This window comes from Cnephaeus nilssonii, assembly GCF_951640355.1.
Source record: "Cnephaeus nilssonii genome assembly, chromosome: 24".
Lineage (NCBI taxonomy): Eukaryota > Metazoa > Chordata > Mammalia > Chiroptera > Vespertilionidae > Cnephaeus > Cnephaeus nilssonii.
Genome location: NC_137095.1, coordinates 4,299,672 through 4,324,857, shown reverse-complemented (window position 1 = coordinate 4,324,857; position 25,186 = coordinate 4,299,672). Strand labels below are relative to the sequence as shown.

Genomic DNA, 25,186 nt, shown 5'->3' with positions numbered 1-25,186 from the left:
ACCAGCATTAAAGCAGCTTTGTCAACTAGGCATAGGAGACGCGAGAGCACGTCTCTCTGTTGTCCGTCGATACACTGGCAGCAACTTCAAAATGAGAGAGAGAGAAGGAAAAGAAAAAAGGAGCTGGAACCCCTTTTATTTTCTCTGTTTAAAATCCAACAGAAAACAACATCGATTCTGTTATACACTAACGTTTCCGAAGTACAGCGTTTGTACAGGAGGACTAAGGACAGAAAGCGAGGCCGAGATCCCAGCGGGAGGGAAGCGCCTCACACGGCTTTCCGGTGGTACTCGGGAGGGGCCACTTCGTAGTCGCTGGCGCTGAACAAAGTCGCCGAGTTCTTTGCCAGATACCTACAAATACAAGTTCCTCGTTACAAATCCCTCATTACAGAAACTAGAGGCCGGGGCACGAAATTCGTGCACGTGTGTGTGTGTGTGTGTGTGTGTGTGTGTGTGTGTTTGTGTCCCTCAGCCCAGCCTGCACCCTCTCCAATCTGGGACCCGTCAGATATCCCTCTCACAATCCAGGACTGCTGGCTCCAACCACTCGCCTGCCTGCCAGCCTAATCGACCCCTAACTGCTCCCCTGCTGGCCCGATTGCCCCCAATTGCCCTCCCCTGCCGACCTGGTCACCCCCAACTGCCCTCCCCTGCAGGCCTGGTCACCCCTAACTGCCCTCCCCTGCAGGCCATCTTGTGAGTTGGAGTGAGGTCAATTTGCATATTAGTTTTTATTATATAGGCTAGGGTGTTAAGGAAATTCAAATACAGGAATGTATGAAGTAGCAATAGAAAATGTCACCCTTTCTTCCCAGTACCACACCATGAAATAATCCACTGTCAAGTTGAACTGGACTTCCCCAGATGTTTGTAAAGATTGAAAATATTGCTCTACCCCGCTCAGCTCAGTGGATAGAGCGTCAACCTGCGGACTGAAAGGTCCCGGTTCGATCCTCATCAAGGGCACATGCCTGGGTTGTGGGCTCGGTCAGCAGTGGGCGGCGTGCGGTAGGCAACCGATCCATGATTCTCATCATGGATGTTTCTCTCTCTCTCCCTCTACCCTCCGGTCTGAAACCAATAAAAATATAGTAAAAAAAAAGATTGAAAATGTTTCTCTACAAATGAGGGGAGTCACAGCGCCCTCTCCATTACCACCTGCTTGGAAATCGTGGTGCATTCACATATTTCTACAGGATAAGCTTCCAAAAGCATGACTTTCCACTCAAGGAGGACGCACGGGTGAAAACGGAATATGCACGGCCAAAACGCCCCAAAACCTGCACAAGTAGAACAGTCTCCCCCAGGCCTTCAATCTTCTCACTCTGAGCTAATCTGACCAGCAATGTTTTCACTGTCGTCATGTTAACATCCCCGTGGACTTCCATGTCTTTGAATTTGTCATGCTTCGCTCATCTTCTCTTCATAGCAAAACTCTGTATATTCAGGTACCAGGCCCTTTCTCCTCCGCAGCACCCCATCACCCATCACCTTTAAGAGCAGAGTCTCATCACGTAGAATTCGAAGTATTTGTAGTCAAATTTATCAACCATTTCCTCTATTGTTTTTTAGAAAGGCCATTCTCACCACAAAAATCATATAAATATTGCGCTACGTTTTCCCCTTTGCTACCCTAATAGTTGGAAGTGTTCGATTCACCAGTTTTCACGCACGACAGCGCGGATCTGAGATCCGTCTCCTCCAGACCAGCCAGCTGCTGCCGTCCCTCCCCATTACGGCCACCTCCGCCGTGAGAGGCCCACCGTCCCCCCCAGCCACTTGGGACTGCACGCACTCTGGTTCTCACGTCACGCACCCGCCCGGACTTACTTGAGGAAATCGTGCAGGTAATTCAGTAACAAGGCCAGGCTCTTCTCGTCCAGAGGCGTGTAGGCCAGCATGGCGCCGATGCGTACTGTTCAGACAAAACAACTTCGTCAAAGTTACACCCAGGAGCACGACGCGCCTACTTTAAACATGGCAGCAAACACAACCATCGCCAACTCCTTTTAAAGACGTAACTTTAGAGACTCTACTTTTAAACTTCGATAATAATAATAGGCACAAGTTCAAATGGGAATGCAATGTTTTAGAATGTTATTTTGTATTACTCCTTGATATCAATGAGGAAAGAAAAGAAGATTAAAGGCCCAGCGGGTGTGGCTCAGTGGAGGAGTGTTAACCCAGGAACCAGGTCACGGTTCCATTCCGTCAGGCCACATGCCCGGCTGCGGGCTCCATCTCCAGTAGTGGGTGTGCAGGAGGCAGCTCATTAATGATGTTTCTAATGGATGTTTCTCTCTATCCCTCTCCCTTCCTCTCTCTCAAAAAAAACAAAAAATCAATAAAAGGATTTTTTTTTAATTAAAGGCTCAAGGAGGGGGGAGGGGAGGTAAGAGTGGCATTTTGTTTCCTAAATGGCGCATTACCAAATAGTCTCAGTAGATGCGGCGCTCCGTACACCTGGGACATGGGCGCGTCAGGGTGGTCCGCAAGGATTTCGGCGTACTGCGGCCTCTCAAACTTGTAGAGCAGCTGCGTGCCCAACATGACGTTGAAGTACTCCTTGATCCCGGCCACCACTTCATTCACAGCATACTCCCTGACAAACGAGCAAAAACAATTTACACCCAAAACAGCCACTGAAAAGAACTGAGATGGGAATTAATTCAATCAACATGCGTACCAGGGATTAAGTAAAAGGTTAGATAATAAGATGAGGGTTAGGGTAAAAAAAAAAAAAAAAAAAAAGATATATATATATATATATATATATATATATGTTATATATATGTATATGTATATGTGTATATATAAAATGAGATGAAATCTTTACTAAACAGTTTTAAAAAGGGATCTAGCAAGAGCCCAAAAAACCAATTCCACAAATAAAGCCCTCAGGCTAAAAGTGGTTTTTATATTTTTTACCTAAAATTTTACTATCTGCTCTGTAACAAAAAGCTTGCCAGCCAAACCCTTGTGTCAAGCCAGTGAAATTCTATTTTGCTAGTGTTTGATAGTATTTTTTTTAAGTAGGTACACATTTCACGTAATGTATTTGGAAATAAGACTATTTGAAAAGAAGCTGAAAGAAGTATCTTTGGATATTATTCACACATGAGTATACTATAAGCCTACTTATTATCCGTGTTCCCACGAGATTTCTTGTAATTTGCGTAATCCTCCAGGATGGAATCCACATTCTTCTTGGCAGGAAGATAAAAGAGCTGTAAAACAAGAAACGCACTTAAATACAGGCAGTCCCCGGGTTACATCAGCCTTGATGTATGTCGTTTCGTGGTTACGTCGCCATCTCCCATTTATTTATAAAAAACTAGAGGCCCGGTGCATGAAATTCGTGCACGGAGGGGGGTTGTCCCTCAGCCCAGCCTGTACCCTCTCCAATATGGGACCCCTCGAGGGATGTCCGACTGCCCATTTAGGCCCGATCCCGGTGGGCAGTCGGATCCCTAAACGGGCAGTCAGACATCCCTCTCACAATCCAGGACTGCTGGCTCCCAACTGCTTGCCTGCCTGCCTTCCTGATTGCCCCTAACCGCTTCTGCCTGCCAGCCTGATCACCCCCTAACCACTCTGCTGCCAGCCTGTTTGCCCCCAACTTCCCTCCTCTGCTGGCCTTGTCACCCCTAACTGCCCTCTCCTCCAGGGTTGATCACCTCCAACTGCCCTCCCTTGCAGGCCTGGTCCCTCTCAACCTCCCTCCCTTGCAGGCTTGGTCCCTCTCAACTGCCCTCCCTTGCAGGCCAGGTGCCTCCCAACTGCCCTCTCCTGCTAGCCATCTTATGGTGGCCATCCTATGTCCACATGGGGGCAGGATCTTTGACCACATGGGGGCAGCTATATTGTGTGTTGCAGTGATGATCAATCTGCATATTACTCTTTTATTAGATAGGATAGAGGCCTGGTACAGGGGTGGGGGCCAGCTGGTTTGCCCTGAAGGGCGTCCAGGATCAGGTGGGGGTTCCCTTGGGGTGTGGGGCGGCCTGAGCGAGGGGCCTGTGGTGGTTTGCAGGCCGGCCACGTCCCCTGGCAACCCAAGTGGAGGCCCTGGTATCTGGAATTTATTTTCCTTCTACAACTGAAACTTTGTAGCCTGGAGCGGAGCCAAGCCTGGGGCTCCCTCCGAGGCCGGCAGCCATTTTTGTTGGGATTATAATTGAAACTTTGTAGCCTTAAGCAGGTGGGCCCGGCCAGGGTGTGCGGAAAGCTTTGCTTCCCCTGTTGCCAGCGGCAACCCTGGCCTGCTCTCTCAAGCTCCATTCTGCCACCATTTGTTTACCTTCTATAATTGAAACTTTGTAGCTTGAGTGGAGGCTTAGGCCTGGCAAGGGCAGGCAGAAAGCTTGGCTTCCTCTGTTACCTAGGAAACCTTGCTCTCTGTGGCTGTAGCCATCTTGGTTTGGGTTAATTTGCATACTCGCTCTGATTGGATGGTGGGCGTGGCTTGTGGGTGTCAGAGGTATGGTCAATTTGCATATTTGTCTATTATTAGATAGGAAGGAAGTTCCGTCGCTTTGATGTGTGTACATATGTGCTTTATGTTTTATTTATTTACCACAAGGAAAGGTCAGGAATTGCTATCTTTCCATTAACTTTTTTTACTGTTTCACTTCATCACTGCTGTGTCTGTGCTCCATGTGAGTGACGTAGGTGCTTATGTAGGTGGGTTCCGACTCACGGCGAAAATCACGTTATGTCTTGTCGTAGGAACGTACCTCCGACGTAACCCGAGGACCCACTGTTCTAGCATTATCTGTTTTACAGAAAAATTATACTGGCAAAGCTTTAATGACTCAAGCGCTGGCCGGTGTGGTTCAGTGGATAGTGTGTCAGCCTGTGGACTGAAGGGTCCCCAGTTCGATTTCCGGTCAAGGGCACATGCCTGGGATGCAGGCTTGATCCCCAGAAGGGGGCGTGCAGGAGGCAGTCAATCAATGATTCTGTCATCATTGATGTTTCTCTCTCTCTCTCTCTCCTTCTCCCTTCCTCTCTGAAATCAATAAAAATGTGTTTTAAAGAAATCACTCAATAGTATTTACTACAAAATAGGTAAAAGCACTGTCCACCCCTTAAAACGTGGCTCATGTGGCCAAGGAAACGTCATTTCACTAACTTCAAATCAACAGCCAAACGTGGCCAGTGGCTCCCATTGGACACCCATAGCTACCCTGGATGTGGGACCCGCACACAGATGCACGTCCATGCTGTCCATCACTCCCGTGTGCACACTACGCCCAATTCTTTCTCCGCCTCCTTCATCAGCTCTGAGGCCGGGGCCATTGCTCCCCGAAATGTGGGAACTAAGGTGCCTGAGCAACCTGTGCCACCCCAGAGGGTAAATGGTGGAGCCACGGTTTCCACCCTGGCGGTGTGGCCAGACCCACGCCAAGAATGAGTGGAGCCCACATGCTGTCCACGACCCGGGTCTCTCAGGCGTCACCCCCGCCCCCACGTTGTTCGTCACAGGACACCGGCTCCTCTGTCCTAGTCTCTCCTGGAGCAGCTGTGGGGGGACACGGGCACCTCCTCACGAGGCCCCGGTCCTGGTTCTGTGGGGGCCGTGCCTGCCTGCAGCTGGCACTGTGCGCGTCCTGTTCCATCTCACCAGCAGGGACACACGTACGGACGTCCCATTTTCAATAAGAGGACCGGAAACGCACTTCTTTGTCTTTAGCAATTTTCAGGGTAATTCCTGCTCTAGCGGCTTCCAAAAATGAATCCTCTCCATCTTTTTGTATCATTTTAACTCAAACTTTATGTATGTACTTTTATTCTTCCAACGCTCTCTCAATTACAGCATTCAGGAGGGATGCCGTCAATAGCCCCGTCTACACGACCTGCTCCTTCAGGAGCGGTTGTCTTCCACACTGGGAAGCACACTCGCACATCATGACCAGAGGCGTTGGCCGTTACCTGTTTCTGACGGGTGATTAAGTCCCAGTCGTCAACCAGCCATGGTTTCAGCTCCTCAGGAATCTTCACTTTGACCTCAACTCTGTTCATGAACGTCTCCTCCTGCAGGAGAAAGGTCTGTGAACGGTCTCCTCTGGCTGCCCCGGCAGCTCCTCCACCAACAGGCGTTGCCTCGCCCGGAGAGGCCCTGGGTGTAAGCCTTCCTGGGCTCACAGAGGCCGCCTCATGTCTCTTCAAAGTCAGAATGAAAAGACATCAGGTGCCGGGAAACAGGAATGTCCTCTGGACAGGAAATTAGTTAATTCGGTGCTTTTTCATGTGCAGGCAACAATTCCTCAGCGAGTTCCTGATCTTCTGTAAGTGACCGCTCTGTGTGTTGACTGCTGTGCTTTTCCTAAGTTTCCATATTTGTTGATATTCAATGTCCATCCCAAACACACTCACTCAAATGCACAACATACAACTAAGTGTACTGACCACCAGTGAAGCCTTCAATGGCTCCTCACAGTGCCTGTTTCCAGAACACGCCGTGCGTAAGAACACCACTGCCATGTAACCGTAGCATCAGAAATGTAAACTGTGTCAGCTAGGAGTAACATCCCTGCTGCCTGTCCCATGTGACTCGACAGTGGAACCAGGCCCTGGAGCCAGGTCATGGTTTGATCCCGTCAGGGCACATACCCAGCTGTGGCTGATCCCCACTGGGGGGCGTGCAGGAGGCAGCCAAGCGATGATTCTCTCTCATCACTGATGTTTCTATCTCTCCCTCTCTCTCGTCTCTGAAATCAATAAAAATATTTTTTAAAAAATTTTTTTTAAGAATTCAAAGCTATTACACACACACAATTAATAGTTCTCTGGGTTTATGAAGCCATCCTGCCCCACACTAAGCCATTGAGTGTGACCTGTTCAATCCACACTGCAAGTCCTCAAGGTCATTAAGTTCCCGACTTTGAGCAAAACGACGTAAAATAAAACCAGCTGCACTGCAGGCAAATGGGTATAAACAGGAGTTCCGTTCCCACGGCGTCTCCGCCCATTTAACAAAAGGACATTATTGAGGCCCGATGCAGCCAACACCGCAGACACATTTAATCGTGTGCAGAAACCCAACACTCACCAACATCGGATGAGCTGGGGGAGGGGGGTATCTAACCAAGACACACCTAGAATTACACACTCTGTGACACACTCACCCTGTGACACACACACCGTGACAGACACACACACACACACACACACACACCCTGTGACTGACGCGCGCGCGCACACACACACAGTGACACACACACACCCTGTCACACACACATACACACACCCTGTCACACACACACACCCCCACACCCCCCCCCTCTGTCCCAACAGGAGGAGTGTTTCCATGACAGTGAGCACCCGCGAGCCGGGCTCTGAGACGAGTCCTGCCGCTCCCCTGTGCTGCAACAGGAGCGGAGACCAGCACGCTGACCTGCTGTTGCTCAGATGAAGGACACTCACGTTTTCCACAGTCGGATCCACTCGCGCCCTCTTCTTGCGAGGAGGCTGAGGGGTCTCGCTGGTGCTGCCACCGTCTCCATTCCCAGGTGCTAGAAACGGGAGGGTGAGAGAGACTTTTAAGTGATTAAATGACAAATTCCTAAGAAAAAGCTCTCATAACACACCCTTCATGTCATTTTCCCATGACATAGGTGTTACTGAATCTATGTTAAAGAATCACATTCCGCCTTAGCTGGTGTGGCTCAGTGGATAGAGCATCGACCTGCAGACTCAAGGGTCCCGGGTTCAATTCCAGTCAAGGGCATGTGCCTGGGTTGCGGGCTCGATCCCCAGGGGGGGGTGGGTACAGGAGGCAGCCAATCAATGATTCTCTTTCATCATTGATGTTTCTATCTCCTTCTCCCTCTCGCTTCCTCTCTGAAATCAATAAAAATATATTTTTAAAAAAAGAATCCCATTCCCACCACAAATGTGACCTTTATGAACATCTGTAACACTGCCCTCTACAAGCTATCCTCAGGGCGCGTCCCTGAGAATGACCATGATGGAAATACTGCTCAGCTCCTCCCTGGAAAACGGTGTCAGGTCACGGTGCCGCTCTGCACCACCATGAGTCACATCTGAGACCATCGATAAACAGGAGCTCACTCCAACGAAAGCTCACGCCCAGCCGGTGTGCTCGGTGGCTGAGCATCGACCTTTGACCCGGGAGGTCACAATTGTGACCCCAGGCGTGGGTCAAGGCACATGGCCCACAGGGTTGGGGCTCAATTCCCCAGCAGCGGGCCTACAGGAGGCAGCCATTCAATGATTCTCTCACCATCGATGTTTCCATCTCTCCCTCCCTCTCCTTTCCTGAAATTAATAAAACATTAAAATAATTAAGTAAATGACTTTTAAAAACTTGCCTAACTTAAATTTAAATCAATTTAAAATTAAATATTATAAAAGTAAAATAATTTTAACAAAATATGCTTACTTTTCTGTTTGTTCTTTTTTGTTTTCCTGAAAAGAGAAGGGAAAAAGATACATAATTATTGCTAGTAAAACTGCCTCTGTTCCAACTCCTTTTTATCAGGGATGAGTTCCTAGGGAAATACGGCCTTGAATGATAAAATCAGGCCAGGAGGAGTTTCCTGCTCAGACACAGGACTCTTACTGGTAGCTGGTTAAATCCCCTTCCCCCTCCACACCGATGTTTCTCTCTCTCTCTCTCTGCCCCTCCCCTTCTGCTCTCTCTAAAAGTCCATGGAAAAGAATATTCTCAGGTGAGAATTAAAAAAAAGAAAAGAAAAGAAAGTTACCCTATTCCAGCTTCTATTACCCATAAGCCCTAGCACAGGGTGACGGCACGGACAGGCCGCTCACGTAGCGCCGTGCGCACAGGGACACAGGGAGCCAGGCTTACACTTCCACGCTCTTCTGCTGCAGTCCCGCCGTCTTCTTCCCTGGGGCCGCCCCTCTCATCTTCCCCTCTGCATACTGCTCCCTGCAAAACAAGTGCAATGTAGTCGTCGTAAAATGAGCCCTTAGATGGAAAAATAATTGATTCCATTTTGAAATTTATACCAAGCGTATAGATACATATTCTGATACATAGTTTTCACAAGTTGGACAAACAGATGATATATTTACAGAAGTGAAACCATTCAAGAAGACTAAAAGGCCTAAGAATTTGCTCTCTGTATCTACCAAAATTAAAGTAAATGTAGAAGGTGATTATAATAGACTAGAGGCCCGATGCACCAAGCTTCATGCAAGAATGGGCCTTCCTTCCCCAGGCTGCCGGCACCGCCTTCGCTCTGGCCGGAGCCGCCTTTCTGCCTTCCCACGCTGCCCAGAGGCCCGGAGCAGCTGGGGCGGTGCGGTACACCTGCCCTGGGCCGCTCGGGCGCCTGGGTATGCAAATTAACCTGTCATCTTTGTTGGGTTAATTTGCATACTCGCTCCTGATTGGCTGGTGGGTGTCATGAAGGTATGGTCAATTTGCATCTTACTCTTTTATTAGTATAGATTATCTCACATGATTGAAAATTCCATTTGTTTTGGAATTCACTAATCCCAATGTTTTATTTGATCTCTTTATTTTCAATTTTGACCTACGTTTCAGCTTTGAAATGAAAAGAAAATAGACCGCCCGTCTTCTGGGTTCCTTTTCTCAGGGTGCTTCTACAGCTGCAGGTTAATAATGGGGCGCCCCCTCTCCTTAATTACCTCCCACACAGCTGCGCCTTCCCGAGCCGACAAGAGCAGATGACAGTGTTTGCCAACTACGAGAATTTCCAGCGACACCCTGTGTTCCCACCTCCTCCAAGGACGGACTCGGGAACTCAGAGCTGTGCTGCCTGCTTTCCCAGGAGAGGCCTCTGACTGCCTGAGGCCAAAGCCGTCCCACAGCGACTGACAAGCGCCAGGAATCACCTGGAAGCCAGGCCGCCAGCATGGTGTCTACTGTTCACTCCATTCCCAAACATTAACCTAAAGCCGTATCTCCTTGTTCTCATGCTGCCACCGCACTTACTGATTGGCCTTTTGCAGTTCGCGCTGCTTCTGCAGGTTGGTGTCCACGTACTTGAGCACTCTGCTCTCTGGGACCCACTCATCCCAGCTGCAAAGAGAAAAGACCACGTCATTCAAGCATCTTCACCTCCACGCAGACTCTATCCAGTTACTCTTTAGAAATCCCCGAGGCAAGACTCTGGGTGAACGGGGACTCAAGTGGAAGTCTCCCTTCTGTGAAGGAAGTAAACTTCCTATTCTCAAAAGCAACATTCCAACTCTAACTGCCAGAGTGCAAAGCAAATTATTCAATCATTTTTCAAAACAGCATACGAGCCTGGCATGTAACAAGAGCCTGGCATGTAACAAGAGCCTGGCATGTAACGGAGCCTGGCATATAACAGAGCCTGGCATGTAATGGACCTTGGCATGTACCAAGATTCTGGCATGTAACAGAGCCTGGCACATACCAAGAGTCTGGCATGTAACAGTCTGGCATGTAACAGTGTGTTAAGCGCACCTGGGCCCCACAGCACCTCGGATTAGGAAGCCCAGCACAGAGCAACCTCAGGAACCAGGTGGCATGTCCCTAAACAGTTATCTCACAGAATGAAGATACCTTAACGAACTGTAATTTTAAAAAAAGAAAGCAGCCAGGAGACGATCTGCTGCCTTTTTAAAGAAAACCAAGTGGCTCCTAGCTGTAATAGCAAAGTTATAGAATTCTGTGCCTTCGTTCCATCACCTTAAAATGAGGATAACAGTACCCACGCCACAGCAGGTAAAACCCGTGAGAGTTTAACACAAAAAAAATTAACACTCGAGGTGTGTGAGCAACATACTAGGAGACATACAATATTCATGACCACTAGATGGATCGGGCTAACGCTGTGAATGAAAGCATCGCATACAATGGCTTATCAGACCACATCCTCTAACCTTCACTCACAAAGGAATATACTGGCTTCCACGGTGTGACTGAAAAGAGGGCTTTCTCCAATCAAAACGTAGCCCCGCCCACTCTGCTGAAACAGCTGGCTGCTAAGGCGTGCTGGCCGCTAGAAAAAAGCTCCTTGCCCTGACCCATGTGGCTCAGTGGATAGAGCGTCGGCCTGCGGACTCAAGGGTCCCAGGTTCGATTCCGGTCAAGGGCATGTACCTTGGTTGCGGGCACATCCCCAGTAGGAGGTGTGCAGGAGGCGGCTGATCGATGTTTCTCTCTAACTCTCTATCCCTCTACCTTCCTCTCTGTAAAAAATCAATAAAGTATATTTTTTAAAAAAAGCTTCTTCAAAATAGGGTTTCTGCCCTGGCGGGTGGACTCAGTGGTTAGAGCGTCACTCCATGCACCAAAGGGTCCCGGGTTGGTCCCTGGTCTGGGTGTGTGCGTGAGGCAACAAATAGATGTCTCCCCCCGCCTTCCTCTCTCTCTGGACTCTATGAAAAGCATATCCTCAGGTAATAATGGTTTAAAAAACAAGACATGATGCCTGGCCCGCCAGGAACAGCATGGTGACCTCCCGGCTCACAGCCGCCGCTCCACCAGGGGCCACGGCGCCGGGCCTGCCGCGCTCTGCCCGCGGGGAGGGAGCAGCGCCTCCCTCGGGGCTCGCTAGCCGTGCCAGGGCCTCTTTCCTCCTCTGAGGGAGCTCCTTCGTGACACCGGTAGGCGTGTCCTCGAGCCCCCAGTCAGTGGCTGCCCCCTGACCTCTGAGGGAAGACAGCCAAAGGGGAAGGACTAAAACCACCCTCCACGATGCCTAGAAAAAGGTGAAAACATGCATTTACCTAGAGGTCAGGAGGGGGTGGTGTACTGAGGGAGCTCCTTCAGGAACAGGAAAAAGGGCTACAATATCCTCACGTGTCTTCCACGCGTGTTCAGAGCGCCTGGGCCGCCCAGCACCTCTGATGCAGAAGCACAGCACAGAGTCTCAGTAACCAGCGCACAATAAGCCGAGGCTTAAGATTCAGGCACAACTTAACGTCGGGGTCAACCAGTCCCAGGGAGGCTTGGAGACTTAGGGATCTTACCCATCGAGCTTACAGAACCACGGATACACTGACTGCAGTTTAAGGAAATTCCAATGTGGAGTGGAGCTTTCGCTGCATAATGTTCTCAAAGTGAGATACCCCACGAACCATTTGGGAAATGAGGATTTTATTTACCTCTACTTACAGCTGTTCTAATTCTCTCTCAATTCAAGGGAACTGGCCGCCGTTTACTTACCACAAAGTTCATTCAGAACCTTGCAAACCCCTCCCCCTCTGACAAGGAGCACCTTGGGCCTGGCCAGGGAGCACTGCAGCCGAGAGCCTCCCCGATTCCCCAGGGGACGGGCTCGATCCCGGGTCAGGGCACACGCAAGAGTCAACCGGTGCATGCATCAGTGAGGGGAACCACACGAGTGTTTTCTTTCTCTCTCCCCCTACCTAAAGTTTTTTAATTTTTTTAAAAAGGACCTTGATCTAAAGAACGCAATCAGCTCTGAGTTTCTTTGTCTGCCAGGAGCTGATCACCCTCGCTGAACCACAGGGAAATGGAAGGCCATGTTCTGCTCTGAGGAACATCGATGGCTAATTATTAAGGTCGTAGCTAAAGGGCAAACACTCAAACTCTGCGTGTAGATGACGTGCACGAGAATTCAGGGGTTTTCTGAAGGCCGCTCGGAGGAGCCCACAAAGCCAGTGAGGCTGGCCCTGCGCACACAGCACCGAGCACCCCACACGCGGGCACTGAGTAACCACCCCCTCAGACGGGCTTCCTTAAGGCTCCCCTAAATACTAAGGATGAACATTTTCAAAATTACACCTATTTACCTCCATACCAAATCAACCACAAAGCACACCTTGATATATTAAGATTCCTCAGTGTATCTACACAGGTATTAATAAAGCTCTCTAATATTTATTGCCATTTTTCTTCTATTTCAAAGAACCACTTAATATTTGATGTAAAATTAGCTGAAAACTGGTCTATAACATTACAAAGGAAAAAGTGTTCTCAATATATTTTGAAGCAGTGAAATGAGAAACTATAAGAATTTGGTATTTTCACAATTTCTTAAACTATAAACACCACTTAAAACCCATCCTCTAAGCTGTACACACCCACACATCGTTTTATGCAAAACAGCTCTTACACGTGAAAGAGTTAAGCTCAGAAGCGGTGTTCCCAGCGAAAGGCACTGAGTTCCGTTACCTCCTGTCATCATTAGAAGTATTCCATTACCGTTACCTGGGTGACTCCCTAATGTGTCAGAACTGCCTCTAGGTGCCCCCCTTTCTACGACTTCACCAGTGGGAGGAAGGCTCAGGGTCTGCTTTCTGTTTTGCTGTGCTTTCTCCTTTCAGCGAAAAGCATTTGTGGAAACGTTCCTCAGGACCTAACCCCCGGGGTGGTCCCCTGGAGAGGGGACTGTGGGAACAAGACCACAGTCGGGCATCCTCACAGAGCCTCCCTCCCCAGCAGGAGCACCAGCCAATCAGGGGGCAGTGCCACGGGGAGCCCGGGGGCCACGCACACTCAGGCACACGAAGCCCCCCCTTTGCAGATGAAACGCCATCACTGACTGAGTCACTGAAAAGCTCTCCCAGTCAAAACCCCAAGGAGTAAATCATCAGACGTGGTGTTTGTGGGCCCCAGGGTGCAAGGGCTGTCACTGAGGGGACACCAGCTGGGCGTTCTAGGTGTTCAATCTACCCACTGTCCACACCCAGCTCAGACCAACGCACCCCCGCTAAAAAGACGCTCTCGCCCTGGCAGGTGTGGCTCAGTGGATAGAGGGTCAGCCTGAGTACTGAAGGGTCCCGGGTTCGATTTCAGTCAAGGGCACATGCCCAGGCTGTGAGCTAGATCCCCAGTGTGGGGCGTGTGGGAGGCAGCCGATCCATGATTCTCTCAATCTCTCTCTCCCTCTCCCTTCCTCTCTGAAATCAATAAAAATCTTCTATCTTAAAAACAACACTAACTTTTCAAGGTGGAGAGTTAAGTTCTGTAATGAAATGCCCGTGTCTGTAGTAAGCCATGTGGTAAAACTGAAATACATGAAATCACATTCTGTCAACCTAAGTTGGTCATTACTTGGATATCAGACAATCTCTATCCCTTTCCCTTTTCTAGGTAGAAAAGTCCGACTCACTTTGACTGTAACTGCTCGACATAACATACATAGTGACTGAGTTTGTGCTAAGGGCAAAAAATATATATGTATCAAACTATCCTAAAATATTCCAAAACGGGAGGGGGGTGTAGGGGAGGGGAGGATTGCGGGGAAGGGGAGGGTTGTAGGGTGGCGGGATTGAGCAAAAAAGAAAAAAAGAGACACCCATGGACAACAGTGTGGTGATTGTAGGGGGGCAGAGTGGGTAAATGGTGATGGGGAGAAATTAAATAAATGTAAAATAAAGTGTACCAAAACCCAAAAAAGGTTAGCTGGTTGACCAATGATGATCAGAGACATTACACTAGAACACAAGAATTACTCCAAAAAATGTAAAATAAAATGGCTGCACCCTAATTTCTATTCTATTTCCATCATACTCAATGGCTCACCCTTGCTGCAAAACATGTCATGTTAAAACTGTACAATTAAGAAGCATGTTTATGCCAGTCTATGATACACGTTACTTTAAAAATTATAAATAGAAGATTGTTTTTAAAGATCTAATACTCACTTTTTATTCCAACCGCTGTAATGTATAAAGTATTTCACTTGTTTGTCCTTTATGGCAACCTTTACACACTGAAATAAAAAAGAAAAAATGTCACTCAGAGATATTAAAGAAGAAGAGATGATTTTAAAGTATCCAATCTTTCCAAGATTCTTTCTACACTTAAACTCTGAGGTGGCCAAAATGAACCCCCACAACGTGACTCTCTACAAGAGCATTATGGAAACTTTGTAAGCAGTAACAATTCTAAAACTGCCGAAATGTCACCAGTTGCTGGAGTCAGTCTAGCAAAGCGAAGAGCCATAAGCACGAGGGGCCCTAACCCTGAACCAGGGGCTGGACAAGCTCCCCAAGAACAGCTCGTGAGTGTTAGTCTCCACTTTCTCAAAGTCCAAGTAGCCAGAAACTGTAATTTCAAAACCACAGTCAGCTGAAGACAAACATTTACAACACATCTGACAGTTTCCCTAGCTTATGGAAAGGCTATAAAATGTTTAGGCCCTGGCTGGTGTGGCTCAGTGGATAGAGCGCCGGCCTGCAGATTGAAGGATCCCAGGTTCGATTCCAGTCAAGGGCACATGCCCAGGTTGTGGGCCTGACCCCCAGTGTGGGGCGTGCAGGAGGCAGCAGATCCATGATTCTCTTTCATCACTGATGTTTCTAGCTCCCTCTCCCTTCCTCTCTGAAATCAATAAAAATACATTAAAAAAAAGTTTTTTTATGTTTGGGTGCAGAATATCAGCAACTTGCAAAGTGATACAGTAAAAATGTTTTTTGTTCTTAAAACCAGCCAAACAAATTAGAATGGACACAGGAGGTTGTTAACTATGACAAGTGATAACTATCTGGTTTTAGATTTATTGTTTATATTTTTTTAAGTGATTTCAGAGAGAAGGAAGAGGAGAGAGAGAAACATCAGTGATGAGAGAGAACCATGGATCGGCTGCCTCCTGCACGCCCTTCCCCAGGGGTTGAGCCCACAACGCAGGCATGCGCCCTGACCGGGAATCAAACCGTGACCTCCTGGTTCTCAGACCGACACTCGACCACTGAGCCCCACCAGCAGGCTGGTTTCTAATTTAAAACTCTTTACAAAGAGGAACTCAGAAATGTGAACTGTTCCGTGCCATGACCGGTGTGGCTCCGGTGGTTGGAGCACAAGCCGGGGCTGTGGGCTCCATCCCCAGCAGGGGGCGTGCAGGAGGCAGCAGCTGATGGATGCTTCTCTCTATCCCTTCTCCTTTCCTCCCTCTCAAAAATAATCAATGAAAGTATTAAACATATATAGCTTGCTGTTTTGTGTACCGTGACTCATTTTCTTAAAAAAACAACAACACACAATTGTTAAAAATAGTCACATCCTACTATTTGTCCTAAAGAAGTTAACAGAAAGTACTAGAAATATCTTTGACTTTGGAACGCATTATCCCATTCATCTTTGCCTGTAAAATCAGTTTTTTATGATCTCAGCACACACAGATCGAGGAAAGGGAGCCCCCTAGGATTCAAACTTTGCCAAACAAAACAACAAATAAAAGTTAAATATACTCATTCCTAATGTTAGCTTTAACATAATTTAATTAGCTCAGTGCATACTTAGCATATTGCATATAAAATTGACCTTGGGGGGAAAATACAATAAAAATAAATGTGACCTTGGACCCTAGACTGTTTGGTTCAGTGGGTAGACCATCTGCTCGCAGACCGAAGGATCCCAGGTTCAGTTCTGGTCAAGGGCATGTACCTCGGTTGCAGGCTTAATCCCTGACCCTGGTCGGGTTCATGTGGGAGGCAACCAATCAATGTGTCTCTCTCACATCGATGTTTTCCTCTCCCCCTCCTTTCCACTCTTTCTAAAAAAATCAATGGAAAAATATCCTCAGGTGAGGATTTAAAAAGAAAATTGAGCCTTAACCGATGTGGCTCAGTGGATAGTGTCAGCCGGCAGATTGAAGGGTCCCAGGTTCGACTCCGGTCAAGGGCATGTACCTTGGTTGCGGGTTCATCCCCAGTGGGGGGTGTGCAGGAGGCAGCTGATGGATGTTTCTCTCATCCATGTTTCTAACTCTCTGCCTCTCCCTTCCTCTCTGTAAAAAATCAATAAGATATATTTAAAGATATATAAATAAAATTGATCTTGGTAGTGTTTTCTCACAAGTCTTGAATTACAAATGCTCTTGCTCCTCAGATCAATAACCAGTCTTCTCTCCTCAAATGCTCCTTCCAACTCCCGGGTGAAGGGGGCAGGCCCTCCAGCTAGCAGGACGCCCAGTCACAGGAGGGAGACACCCCACGCCTGTGGAAAGAGCCTTAGCCCAGACCAGCAGCTCCCGGAAGTCCCGACAGGAAGCGGGCTGCCTACCTTGGCTTCATAGAGAAGGGGCCCGTGGAAGCACAGCACTCGCTCACCTGCAAAGGGAAGAGCGGGGGGTGAGCGGTCACTCCTCCTCACACGGAAGAGTCACACGGAGCCCTCACACCTGTACCCGGCATTTCCTCACAAAGCCAGGGAAGCGGGAGCGGCTGTGCCCGGAGCCCCACTTCGGAGCAAACTTCAGTATTTCGTAGTTTAGCTGCCTTCACAAACAATCAGTGTCCTACATCACACCTCGGTATCTGCTGCAACCACAAGCACAGCGTGTTCGAATGCCCATCTGTTTAAGTCACCACCCGCCTATCACTGCAGGCAAACACAACCGGCACCTGCCTGCTGGCGGCTGGCTGTGTTTTCAATGGCGAAGACGTATCCACGTGTAGAACCACATGCTCTCTCTATAGCTCCGCCTCCAGACTTTTTATTAATTAAAATCAGTAAAGCAACCTACACATTAAAATGTCCGTGTGAATCAGAAATGGCTGGGGGTTTGTTTTTAAAGAGGCTCATGTTCATGACTTCCGTGTGTTAATCATCCATGTTCTGGACACTGGGCTGCTTCAATGAACCCAAAATACACAAGAATCCCAACCTCTGGAGCTCACACGCTACGGGAACCTGCCGTTAAGACTTGCAAGACTGACACGTAAGGGACCGGAGGAGGCCGGTCACTCAGGCAGGCGGCTCCCGGCAGCGCCACATCACATGTTACTGTAGCAGAAGCATATTTCTCCACGTGGTTTCAACAGACCCACCGGTGACAGGCCGTCCCACACACTCAGGTCCTTTAGGTCTAAATTAAATTAAAACAGCCCACCCGCTCAATTCTGGAGAGGCTAGAGCAGTTTCCCCATATAAACACATTACTGCTGCTTTTAAGTCTTCAAAAATTACAACTTAAAAACCTTCAACCTAAATATCACAGCAAACCTGACTGTTCATTTTCAACACCTTCACCCGGGTCCTCCATGCACCTGCCTGTGTAGCACTGTCAGGCTGATGGGGAGCCGGGGTTTGTCACCCGGGTCCTCCATGCACCTGCCTGTGTAGCACTATCAGGCTGATGGGGAGCCGGGGTTTGTCACCCGGGTCCTCCATGCACCTGCCTGTGTAGCACGGTCAGGCTGATGGGGAGCCGGGGTTTGTCACCCGGGTCCTCCATGCACCTGTCTGTGTAGCACTGTCAGGCTGATGGGGAGCCGGGGTTTGTCACCCAGTGTCTCCCATGCACCTGCCTGTGTAGCACTGTCAGGCTGATGGGGAGCCGGGGTTTGTCACCCGGGTCTTCCATGCACCTGCCTGTGTAGCACTGTCAGGCTGATGGGGAGCCGGGGTTTGTCACCCGGGTCTTCCATGCACCTGCCTGTGTAGCGCTGTCAGGCTGATGGGGAGCCGGGGTTTGTCACCCAGTGTCTCCCATGCACCTGCCTGTGTAGCACTGTCAGGCTGATAGGGAGCCGGGGTTTGTCACCCGGGTCCTCCGTGCACCTGCCTGTGTAGCGCGGTCAGGCTGATGGGGAGCCGGGATAGGTAAGCGGACGGTTTCACACAAGCCCCGGGTTTCATGTTAACTATCTTCATAAACAGTGAGAGGGACTGAGGAGCTGCTGCCAAGGTCAAGGCAAAGGTCCAAGTGGAGGGAGACATACTGAGTGACACTCCTCTTTCAGTAGGAGCAATGCGCCGTCACTACAGCATCGGGTAAGCGTGCAAAGGTAGACGTGCAAGTTACAGACCACGGAATGCCTCCATGTCACGTGATGAAACGTGGACCTGATTCTGCACAGGATTCCCAACTCTGACCAGATCTCCAGGAGCAGTGTTTAAAATGACTGACCAGAAGCCTCACAGGGAACATACTAGAACCTCTCCAAGGAGACTCAGTGGCTTTACTGATTAACGTTCGCTACGTGACTCCTGCGAGGGGTCCTCTCTGAGGACACTGCCTGGGGCTGGGGGCCCCTCAGAGCTCCCCGTGGAGACTGGACAGGGAGCGGTCACAGGAGTCTCCAGCAGCCGGGGTCGCTGAATGCGCCCGAACCAAACCCCGAGAGAAGTCAGGACAGCGAAGCAGAGCACTGCGTGCAGGAGGCCTTCCGGGCTGCTGAGCACGAACCAGAACGGGAGGGAGGGGGGAGGGGGTTCAGGTCCATCGTGGACGATGCTATGGAGCCATGGAGCAGGCACTGAGTGCCCGCCTGGGGCTGAGAGGCCTGGGCTAGAGCCGTCGCTGAGCACTGTGGGCCAGGAGCCCAGGGCACAGGTAAGGTACAGAGCTAGTCAGCAGCAGCACCAAAGATCTGACCTGTGTCTCAATTTCTCTCCAGGGAAACTTCAAAGGCACCCTAAAATAGGCCTCACCCCCCCATCCTCTCGGCTACTGCTGCCCAAGACAGCTGCACTGAAGCGAAAGCCCTCTGACCCCATTCTAGCTGCAGGGCCCTAACAATTTGGTGAAAATCAATGGAAGCTGGCTGAGGAGTGGGACCCAGGAAAACAAATGCCTCCCTTTCATGGAAGCGGAGGGAAAGCCTGGTGATTGGAGGGAGCCAACCGCTGTATCGGGTTTGATTTCAAACCCTTCTCCACTCGAAATCCTTTCTAGTATCCAACTCAACTGTGGTCCGGCCCGATGCTCGCCACTGCACCATGCACAGCACTGCCGTCCCCCGCTCCCTGTCCAGGAGCAGCACTTCGAGGCCAACGTCGGCCATGTCCCAAGTCCTGGCCAGGCAGGGACCCCCCACCCCCGAAAATGGGCCCCACAGTTTTCTTTACACGAAGACCAAGTCCGGTGCAAAATACTGTGCTTAAAAACTGCTTACATAACATATGCTGTACCACTATGAAATGAGAAAAACACTTTCAAGTTTAAAGGAATTACAAAAAATACTATTTCTGATCATTCGTATTTGCAGCATTACATAAGGTCAATTCTTCGGCAGTGTTTTATTACAACTGTTGGAACGCTCCTTTTCCTTACAAGGTATCCTCTGAACTTGTCACATAAACAATTGTAATTTCTTAATGCTACTTATGCAACTCAGCTCTGACACGAGAGTAGAAAACATCTGGAAGTGATGGACTCGGAGTTTTCAAAGCCTTGCTTAAAGGTACCTGGTTCCCACTTTCCTCTAACTCACCACTGTAGCCTCACTGTGGTGGTTCAGGCCTGCACAGGGGAGTGTCTCGGGTTCGAGTCCAAGTCAAGGGCAATACCTGGGTTGCAGATTCCATCCCCGCCCCTGGTGGGGTGCTACGGAAGGCAACCAGTATTTCTCTCACATTGATGTGTGTGACTCTCTCTCTCCTTCCTCCCTCCCCCCCAAAAAAAACAATGGAAAAAATATCCTCACTCTTTGGGTGAGGATTTAAAAAATAAAACACCACTCTAGCAGCACAGGGATTCTCCTTTGTCATCCACGCCCCTCACCCTACATCGCTCTACACTGAGTGGCCAGATGATGATGATCTCTGGACGCATAATAATCTGCCCACTCAGTGTATATCCCATATAATAAAAGGCTAATATGCAAATTGTCCCCTCGACCAGGAGTTCGACCAGCAGACAGGCCAGCCAACCGCCCATGTCCCCCTCCCACCCAACCCCCACTGGCCAGGCTGGCCGGACCCCACCCATGCACGAATTCATGCACCAGGCCTCTAATACACACACACACACACACACACACACACACACACACACTGAGTGGCCAGATTATTATGCGTTCAGAGATCATCATCTGGCCACTCAGTGTAGCTTAGAATGTAAGCACTTTCTCGGGAAGACCATGCCTCCTGCGCCTTCCCTCCCACAGGAGGGGTTTTTGTCCCTCACCCTGACAGTCGGACGAAGCCCACGAGCCTTTCCCTAGAATGTTTCATAAAAACGTAGCGCACAGTATTACCAAGGAAACCACCTACATTGACATGGTTAGCAAAACAGCACATTATTTATGGCATTAATTCAGTTTATACAGAACATTCTGAAGTCATGAGGAGCACATATCTTCAACAGCTTTAATACTAAGAATATGAAAACATACCGCTAATACTACTTAATACTACTGGGTTGTTTGGGGGAGGAGGGTGGGATGCCACATTCCTAATTGAAATACTAAAATGAATTTCAGTTAGGTAATATTTTTCCAGCCCAAGTTTGCGAATCTTCTGAATTATCTGCACTGACTCAGATTAAGAACCCCTGCTCTAAAACACGAAGAAAAATAAATCCACAGGAGGGAGCCAATCATAAAAACAAACAAAAAAGAAAAAACAAACTGGCCAGTTTGGCTCAGTGGATAGAGCGTCGGCCCAGGGACTGCAGGGTCCCGGGGTTCGATTCCGGTCAAGGGCACATGCCTGGTTGCAGGCCGATCACCAGTAGGGGGCGCGCAGGAGGCAGCCAGCGATCGCTGTTTCTCTCACATCAATGTTTCTAACTATCCCTCTCCCTTCCTGTCTGTCAATAAAAGTTTTTTCTTTTTAAATGGCCCTTAACCCCCGCAGGTATAACTCAACTCAGCGGTTGAGCATCCACCCAGGAGGCCACCAGTTGGATTCCCGGTCGGGGCACAGGCCCGGGTCGCGAGCTGATCGCCAGTAGGGGGCGCTCCAGGATGTTCCTCCTCATTCACGTTTCTCTCCATCCCTTTCCCTTCCCCCTCTCTAAAAAAATAAAAACATGTATTTTTTAAATACATATTTATTGATTTCAGAGAGGAAGGGAGAGGGAGAGACAGAAACATCAATGATGAGAATCATTGATTGGCTGCCTCAATGATGAGAATCATTGATTGGCTGCCTCCTGCACGCCCCACACTGGGGATGGAGCCTGCACCCTGGGCACCTGCCCCCCGGCCGGAATCCAACCTGAGACCCCCCTTCAGTCCGCAGGCCGACGCTCTATCCACTGAGCCAAACCAGCCAGGGCAAAAACATGTATTTTTTAATTTTTCTTAAAAACTTCTTAAATATCTCAGTTTTACAACATACTTAGGTTTGGGATATAGGACCCTATAAGCAATCCTAAAGCACACCCAAGTCTGAAAATCGCGACTAGGAACATATTCCGCCGCCCTCTGGACCTCGATGGTAAGCAAACACCCACATGCCCAGCAACAAAGGGAATTTTAAAGCGTTTTACTGCCACTTTAGCCCACGACCAGGCCTCCCCTCCTTAACTGTGAAATCAAAGCGCTGTCTTGCCCTGCGAGGTGGGTGGGGGAGGGGGGCGGCCAGGTTGCACCCTAGGCCCAAAACCCTGCCCACCAAAAGCCAATGAACAGCCCTGGCCAGTGTCGCTCAGTGGTTCGGCGTTCACCCGGGAACCAGCGGGTCCCCGGTTCGAGTCCCCCTCAGGGCACATGCCTGGATAGCGGGCTCGGTCCCCAGCAGGGGGCGTGCAGGAGACAGGCGATCCATGATTCTCTCCCATCATGGATGCTTCTCTCTCCCCCGCTTCCTATCTGAAATCAACAAATATATATATTTTTCAAAGTTTAAAAAAAGCCAATGAATAAACACACTCCCAGGGCCCGGCCGGTGTCGCTCAGTGGTTCGGCGTTCATCCGGGAACCAGCGTGTCCCCGGTTGAGTCCCGCTCAGGGCACACGCCCGGGTAGCGGGCTCGGCCCCCACAGCAGGGGGCCCCAGCAGGAGGCGGCCCACCCATGATTCTCTCCCATCATGGATGTTTCTCTCTTTACTTCTCCCTTCCTCTCTGAAACCAATAAACGTATTTTTTTAAAGTTTCTATAAAAAGCCAATGAATAAACATACTCCCTGGGCCCCGCCGGTGTGGCTCAGCGGTTCGGCGTTCATCCGGGAACCCGCGGGTCGCCGGTTCGAGTCCCGCTCAGGGCACACGCCCGGGTAGCGGGCTCGGCCCCCAGCAGGGGGCGTGCAGGAGGCGGCCCACCCTTGATTCTCTCCCCACCCCCTTCCGCTTTCTCTGAGAAAGTCAGTAAAACACAGATTTTAAAAAATAAAATGAAATAAACTCACGGGGCTTCCCAGTCACTGCTCCTCAGATGTCACCGCCCGGGAGCCCGCCCGCCCCGTTATCTGAAAAGGGCGGCAGGAAGGCTTCCTCCCCGCTTTCCCCGAGCGGCCGCCCCGGGCCGAGAGCGGGGCCCCGCGGGCAGCACAAAGCGGCGCCCGCCCGGCGGGGAGGGGGCGCGGGAGGCGCCGGCCGCCATCTTGCGGCGGCCATTTCGCGGCTCCGCTCTCCCGCCCGCGCGCCCCGCCCGCCCCGCAGGGCCCCGCATCCTCCTCCCTCCCCCACCCCCCCCACCCACGTCGCCGCCCCGAGCCCGCGGCCGTTGTCCGCTCGCCCGCCGCCTCCCGCCTCCGCACCGCCATGGCGCCCGGCCCTCCCACCGCCCGCTCCCTCGGCCGCGCCGCCGCCGCCTCACACACAACAGCCGCCGGGAGAGGCCCGCCGCGCCCGCGCCCCCCGGGCCCTCGGCCTCCCCCGACCCCCACGGAGCGCCCTCCCCGGGCCGCGCCCGGCCCCGCGCCGCAATGCGCCTCCGCACAAAGCGCCGCCGGCCCCGCGCCGCCCCGCCGCCGTTAGCCGCCTCGCCCGGGGCCCACACTCACCCTCCTGGAATTTAGGCTTCGGGTCCTGCTTCGGCGCCATTTATAGGGATTCGCCGCCGCCGCCTCCTCCTTCTCCCACCACCCCGACTACCGCCCCCCACTCGCCACCCCACCCAGCTGCGCGTCAGACGCCGAGGGCAGCGCCCGCTCTACATCCCGGGCGCGATTTGCCGGCGCCCAAACACCTCACAGAAGCCGCGAGTGCGCAGCCGCGTTGCCAACCGCCCCGCCCCCGGCCGCGCACGCGCTCTGCGCCGCGCCGCGCGAGGCATCCCGGGAAGTGTAGTTCCGGGGCCACTCCTCATCCGCTTTCCCCCGCCCCGCCCCCCATCCCCTGATTCTGGGCGGTGTTGGGGTGCGGGAGGGAGGAGGTTCGTGGGGCGATAAAGAGCGGGAAAGGCCCAGTGTGTGCAGGCCGCGGGCCCCCAGGACGTGGTGCTTGCGAGGCGGCTTGCGAGGAAAGGGCGTGGGCAGCGCGAGGGTCCCGAGGCCTGGACGGGACCCACCATCATCGATCCAGGCTCCCTGCTAGTCCACGTGGCCTGCGGATCCCAGGGGTTCGAGGCGGTCCCGCGGGACTGCAGGGGCGAGCTTGGCCTTGGAGCCCCTAGGCGTGCGGTGCGTCACCCTGCTCCTGCAGCCTTCGTCACCGATTTCCAGGGATGTGCACAAAACACGCCACGTGTATGCAGGGCCTCACGTCGCTCTCCTGTTTCAAAAGTCCCTAGTTGGCTCAGCTGCAAAATACGTGCACAGTGAGAATTGCACAGAAAGGCGGTGTTAACGTAAAAAAAAACACATGGAAACCTGTAAAGAATTTTTGTGAGTTTATTGGAGCCAGAGTGTCGACATATGCCGGGAAGCAGAACCTCAAAGAATTGAGATAATGCTCCGGAGAATGGCAGGTTACATCTGTATTTACACATTGCAATCAAAGGAGGGACATAGGTGGGTTCCATGAAATCCATTGGTGGTAGATTAAGGAAATGGGATAAAGCAAAGCCGGCAGAGGGGGGGTGGAGGGTAGACGGGACCCCCTGAGATTGGATAAAAAGTAAAATGATGGACACACACTTAGGTGGGTGCAGGAACTATTAACATGACAATGAAGGGATTTGTGGTCTCTGTCCTGGCGCCCAGCACATTTGGTTGTGCCCCAAGGGGTCCGGAAAAAGGGGAGTTAGTTTACCCAGACATTTCAAGGGTGTGTTATCCTAGATGCAAAGAGATAGTCAGAAAGGATCATATGCACCCCTATGTTCACAGCAGCACCATTCAAGCACCATTCACCATAGCTAAGATTTGGAAACAGCCTAAGTGCCCATCAGCAGATGAGTGGATTAAAAAAACTACAGTACATCTACACAATGGAATACTACGCTGCTATAAAAAAGAAGGAATTCTTACCATTTGCAACAGCATGGATGGAACTGGAGAGCATTATGCTAAGCGAAATAAGCCAGGCAATGAAAGAAAAATACCACATGATCTCACTCATTTATGGAATATAATGAACAACATAAATTGATGAACAAAAACAGATCCAGAGACAGGGAAACATCGATTAGACCTTCAAACCTCAGAGGGAAGGTAGGGGAGGGTGGGGGT

The 25,186-nt window shown here is 50.6% G+C and overlaps 1 protein-coding gene across 2 annotated transcripts; it reads right to left on the bottom strand.

Annotated features, from left to right (window-relative positions):
* Positions 1 to 108: 108 nt before the first annotated feature.
* Positions 109 to 23,730, bottom strand: MORF4L1 (mortality factor 4 like 1). 2 transcript variants are annotated; one of them, XM_079764136.1, is made up of 13 exons: positions 23,579 to 23,730; positions 16,964 to 17,010; positions 14,605 to 14,672; positions 11,719 to 11,835; positions 9,953 to 10,039; positions 8,840 to 8,920; positions 8,411 to 8,436; positions 7,432 to 7,520; positions 5,938 to 6,039; positions 3,142 to 3,230; positions 2,433 to 2,605; positions 1,834 to 1,918; positions 109 to 354 (listed from the first exon to the last, which is right to left on the bottom strand). In XM_079764136.1, the coding sequence occupies exons 1-13, from the start codon at positions 23,616 to 23,618 to the stop codon at positions 270 to 272; spliced, it is 1,089 nt and encodes a 362-aa protein (XP_079620262.1). In that variant the 5' UTR covers positions 23,619 to 23,730; the 3' UTR covers positions 109 to 269. The 2 variants fall into 2 exon arrangements, with proteins under 2 accessions (XP_079620262.1, XP_079620263.1); XM_079764137.1 differs by lacking the exon at positions 11,719 to 11,835 and having other exon boundaries at positions 23,579 to 23,728.
* Positions 23,731 to 25,186: the final 1,456 nt, after the last annotated feature.

Bases quoted from the DNA above. Each gene is read 5' to 3' on its own strand.
- MORF4L1 (XM_079764136.1), bottom strand. From the start codon at position 23,618: ATGGCGCCGAAGCAGGACCCGAAGCCTAAATTCCAGGAGG. The intron at 14,673-16,963 runs GTAGGCAGCCCG...TTTTTATTTCAG, and splicing joins CCCTTCTCTATGAAGCCAAG to TGTGTAAAGGTTGCCATAAA. The intron at 2,606-3,141 runs GTAGGCTTATAG...CTCGTTTGTCAG, and splicing joins CGTGGGAACACGGATAATAA to GGAGTATGCTGTGAATGAAG.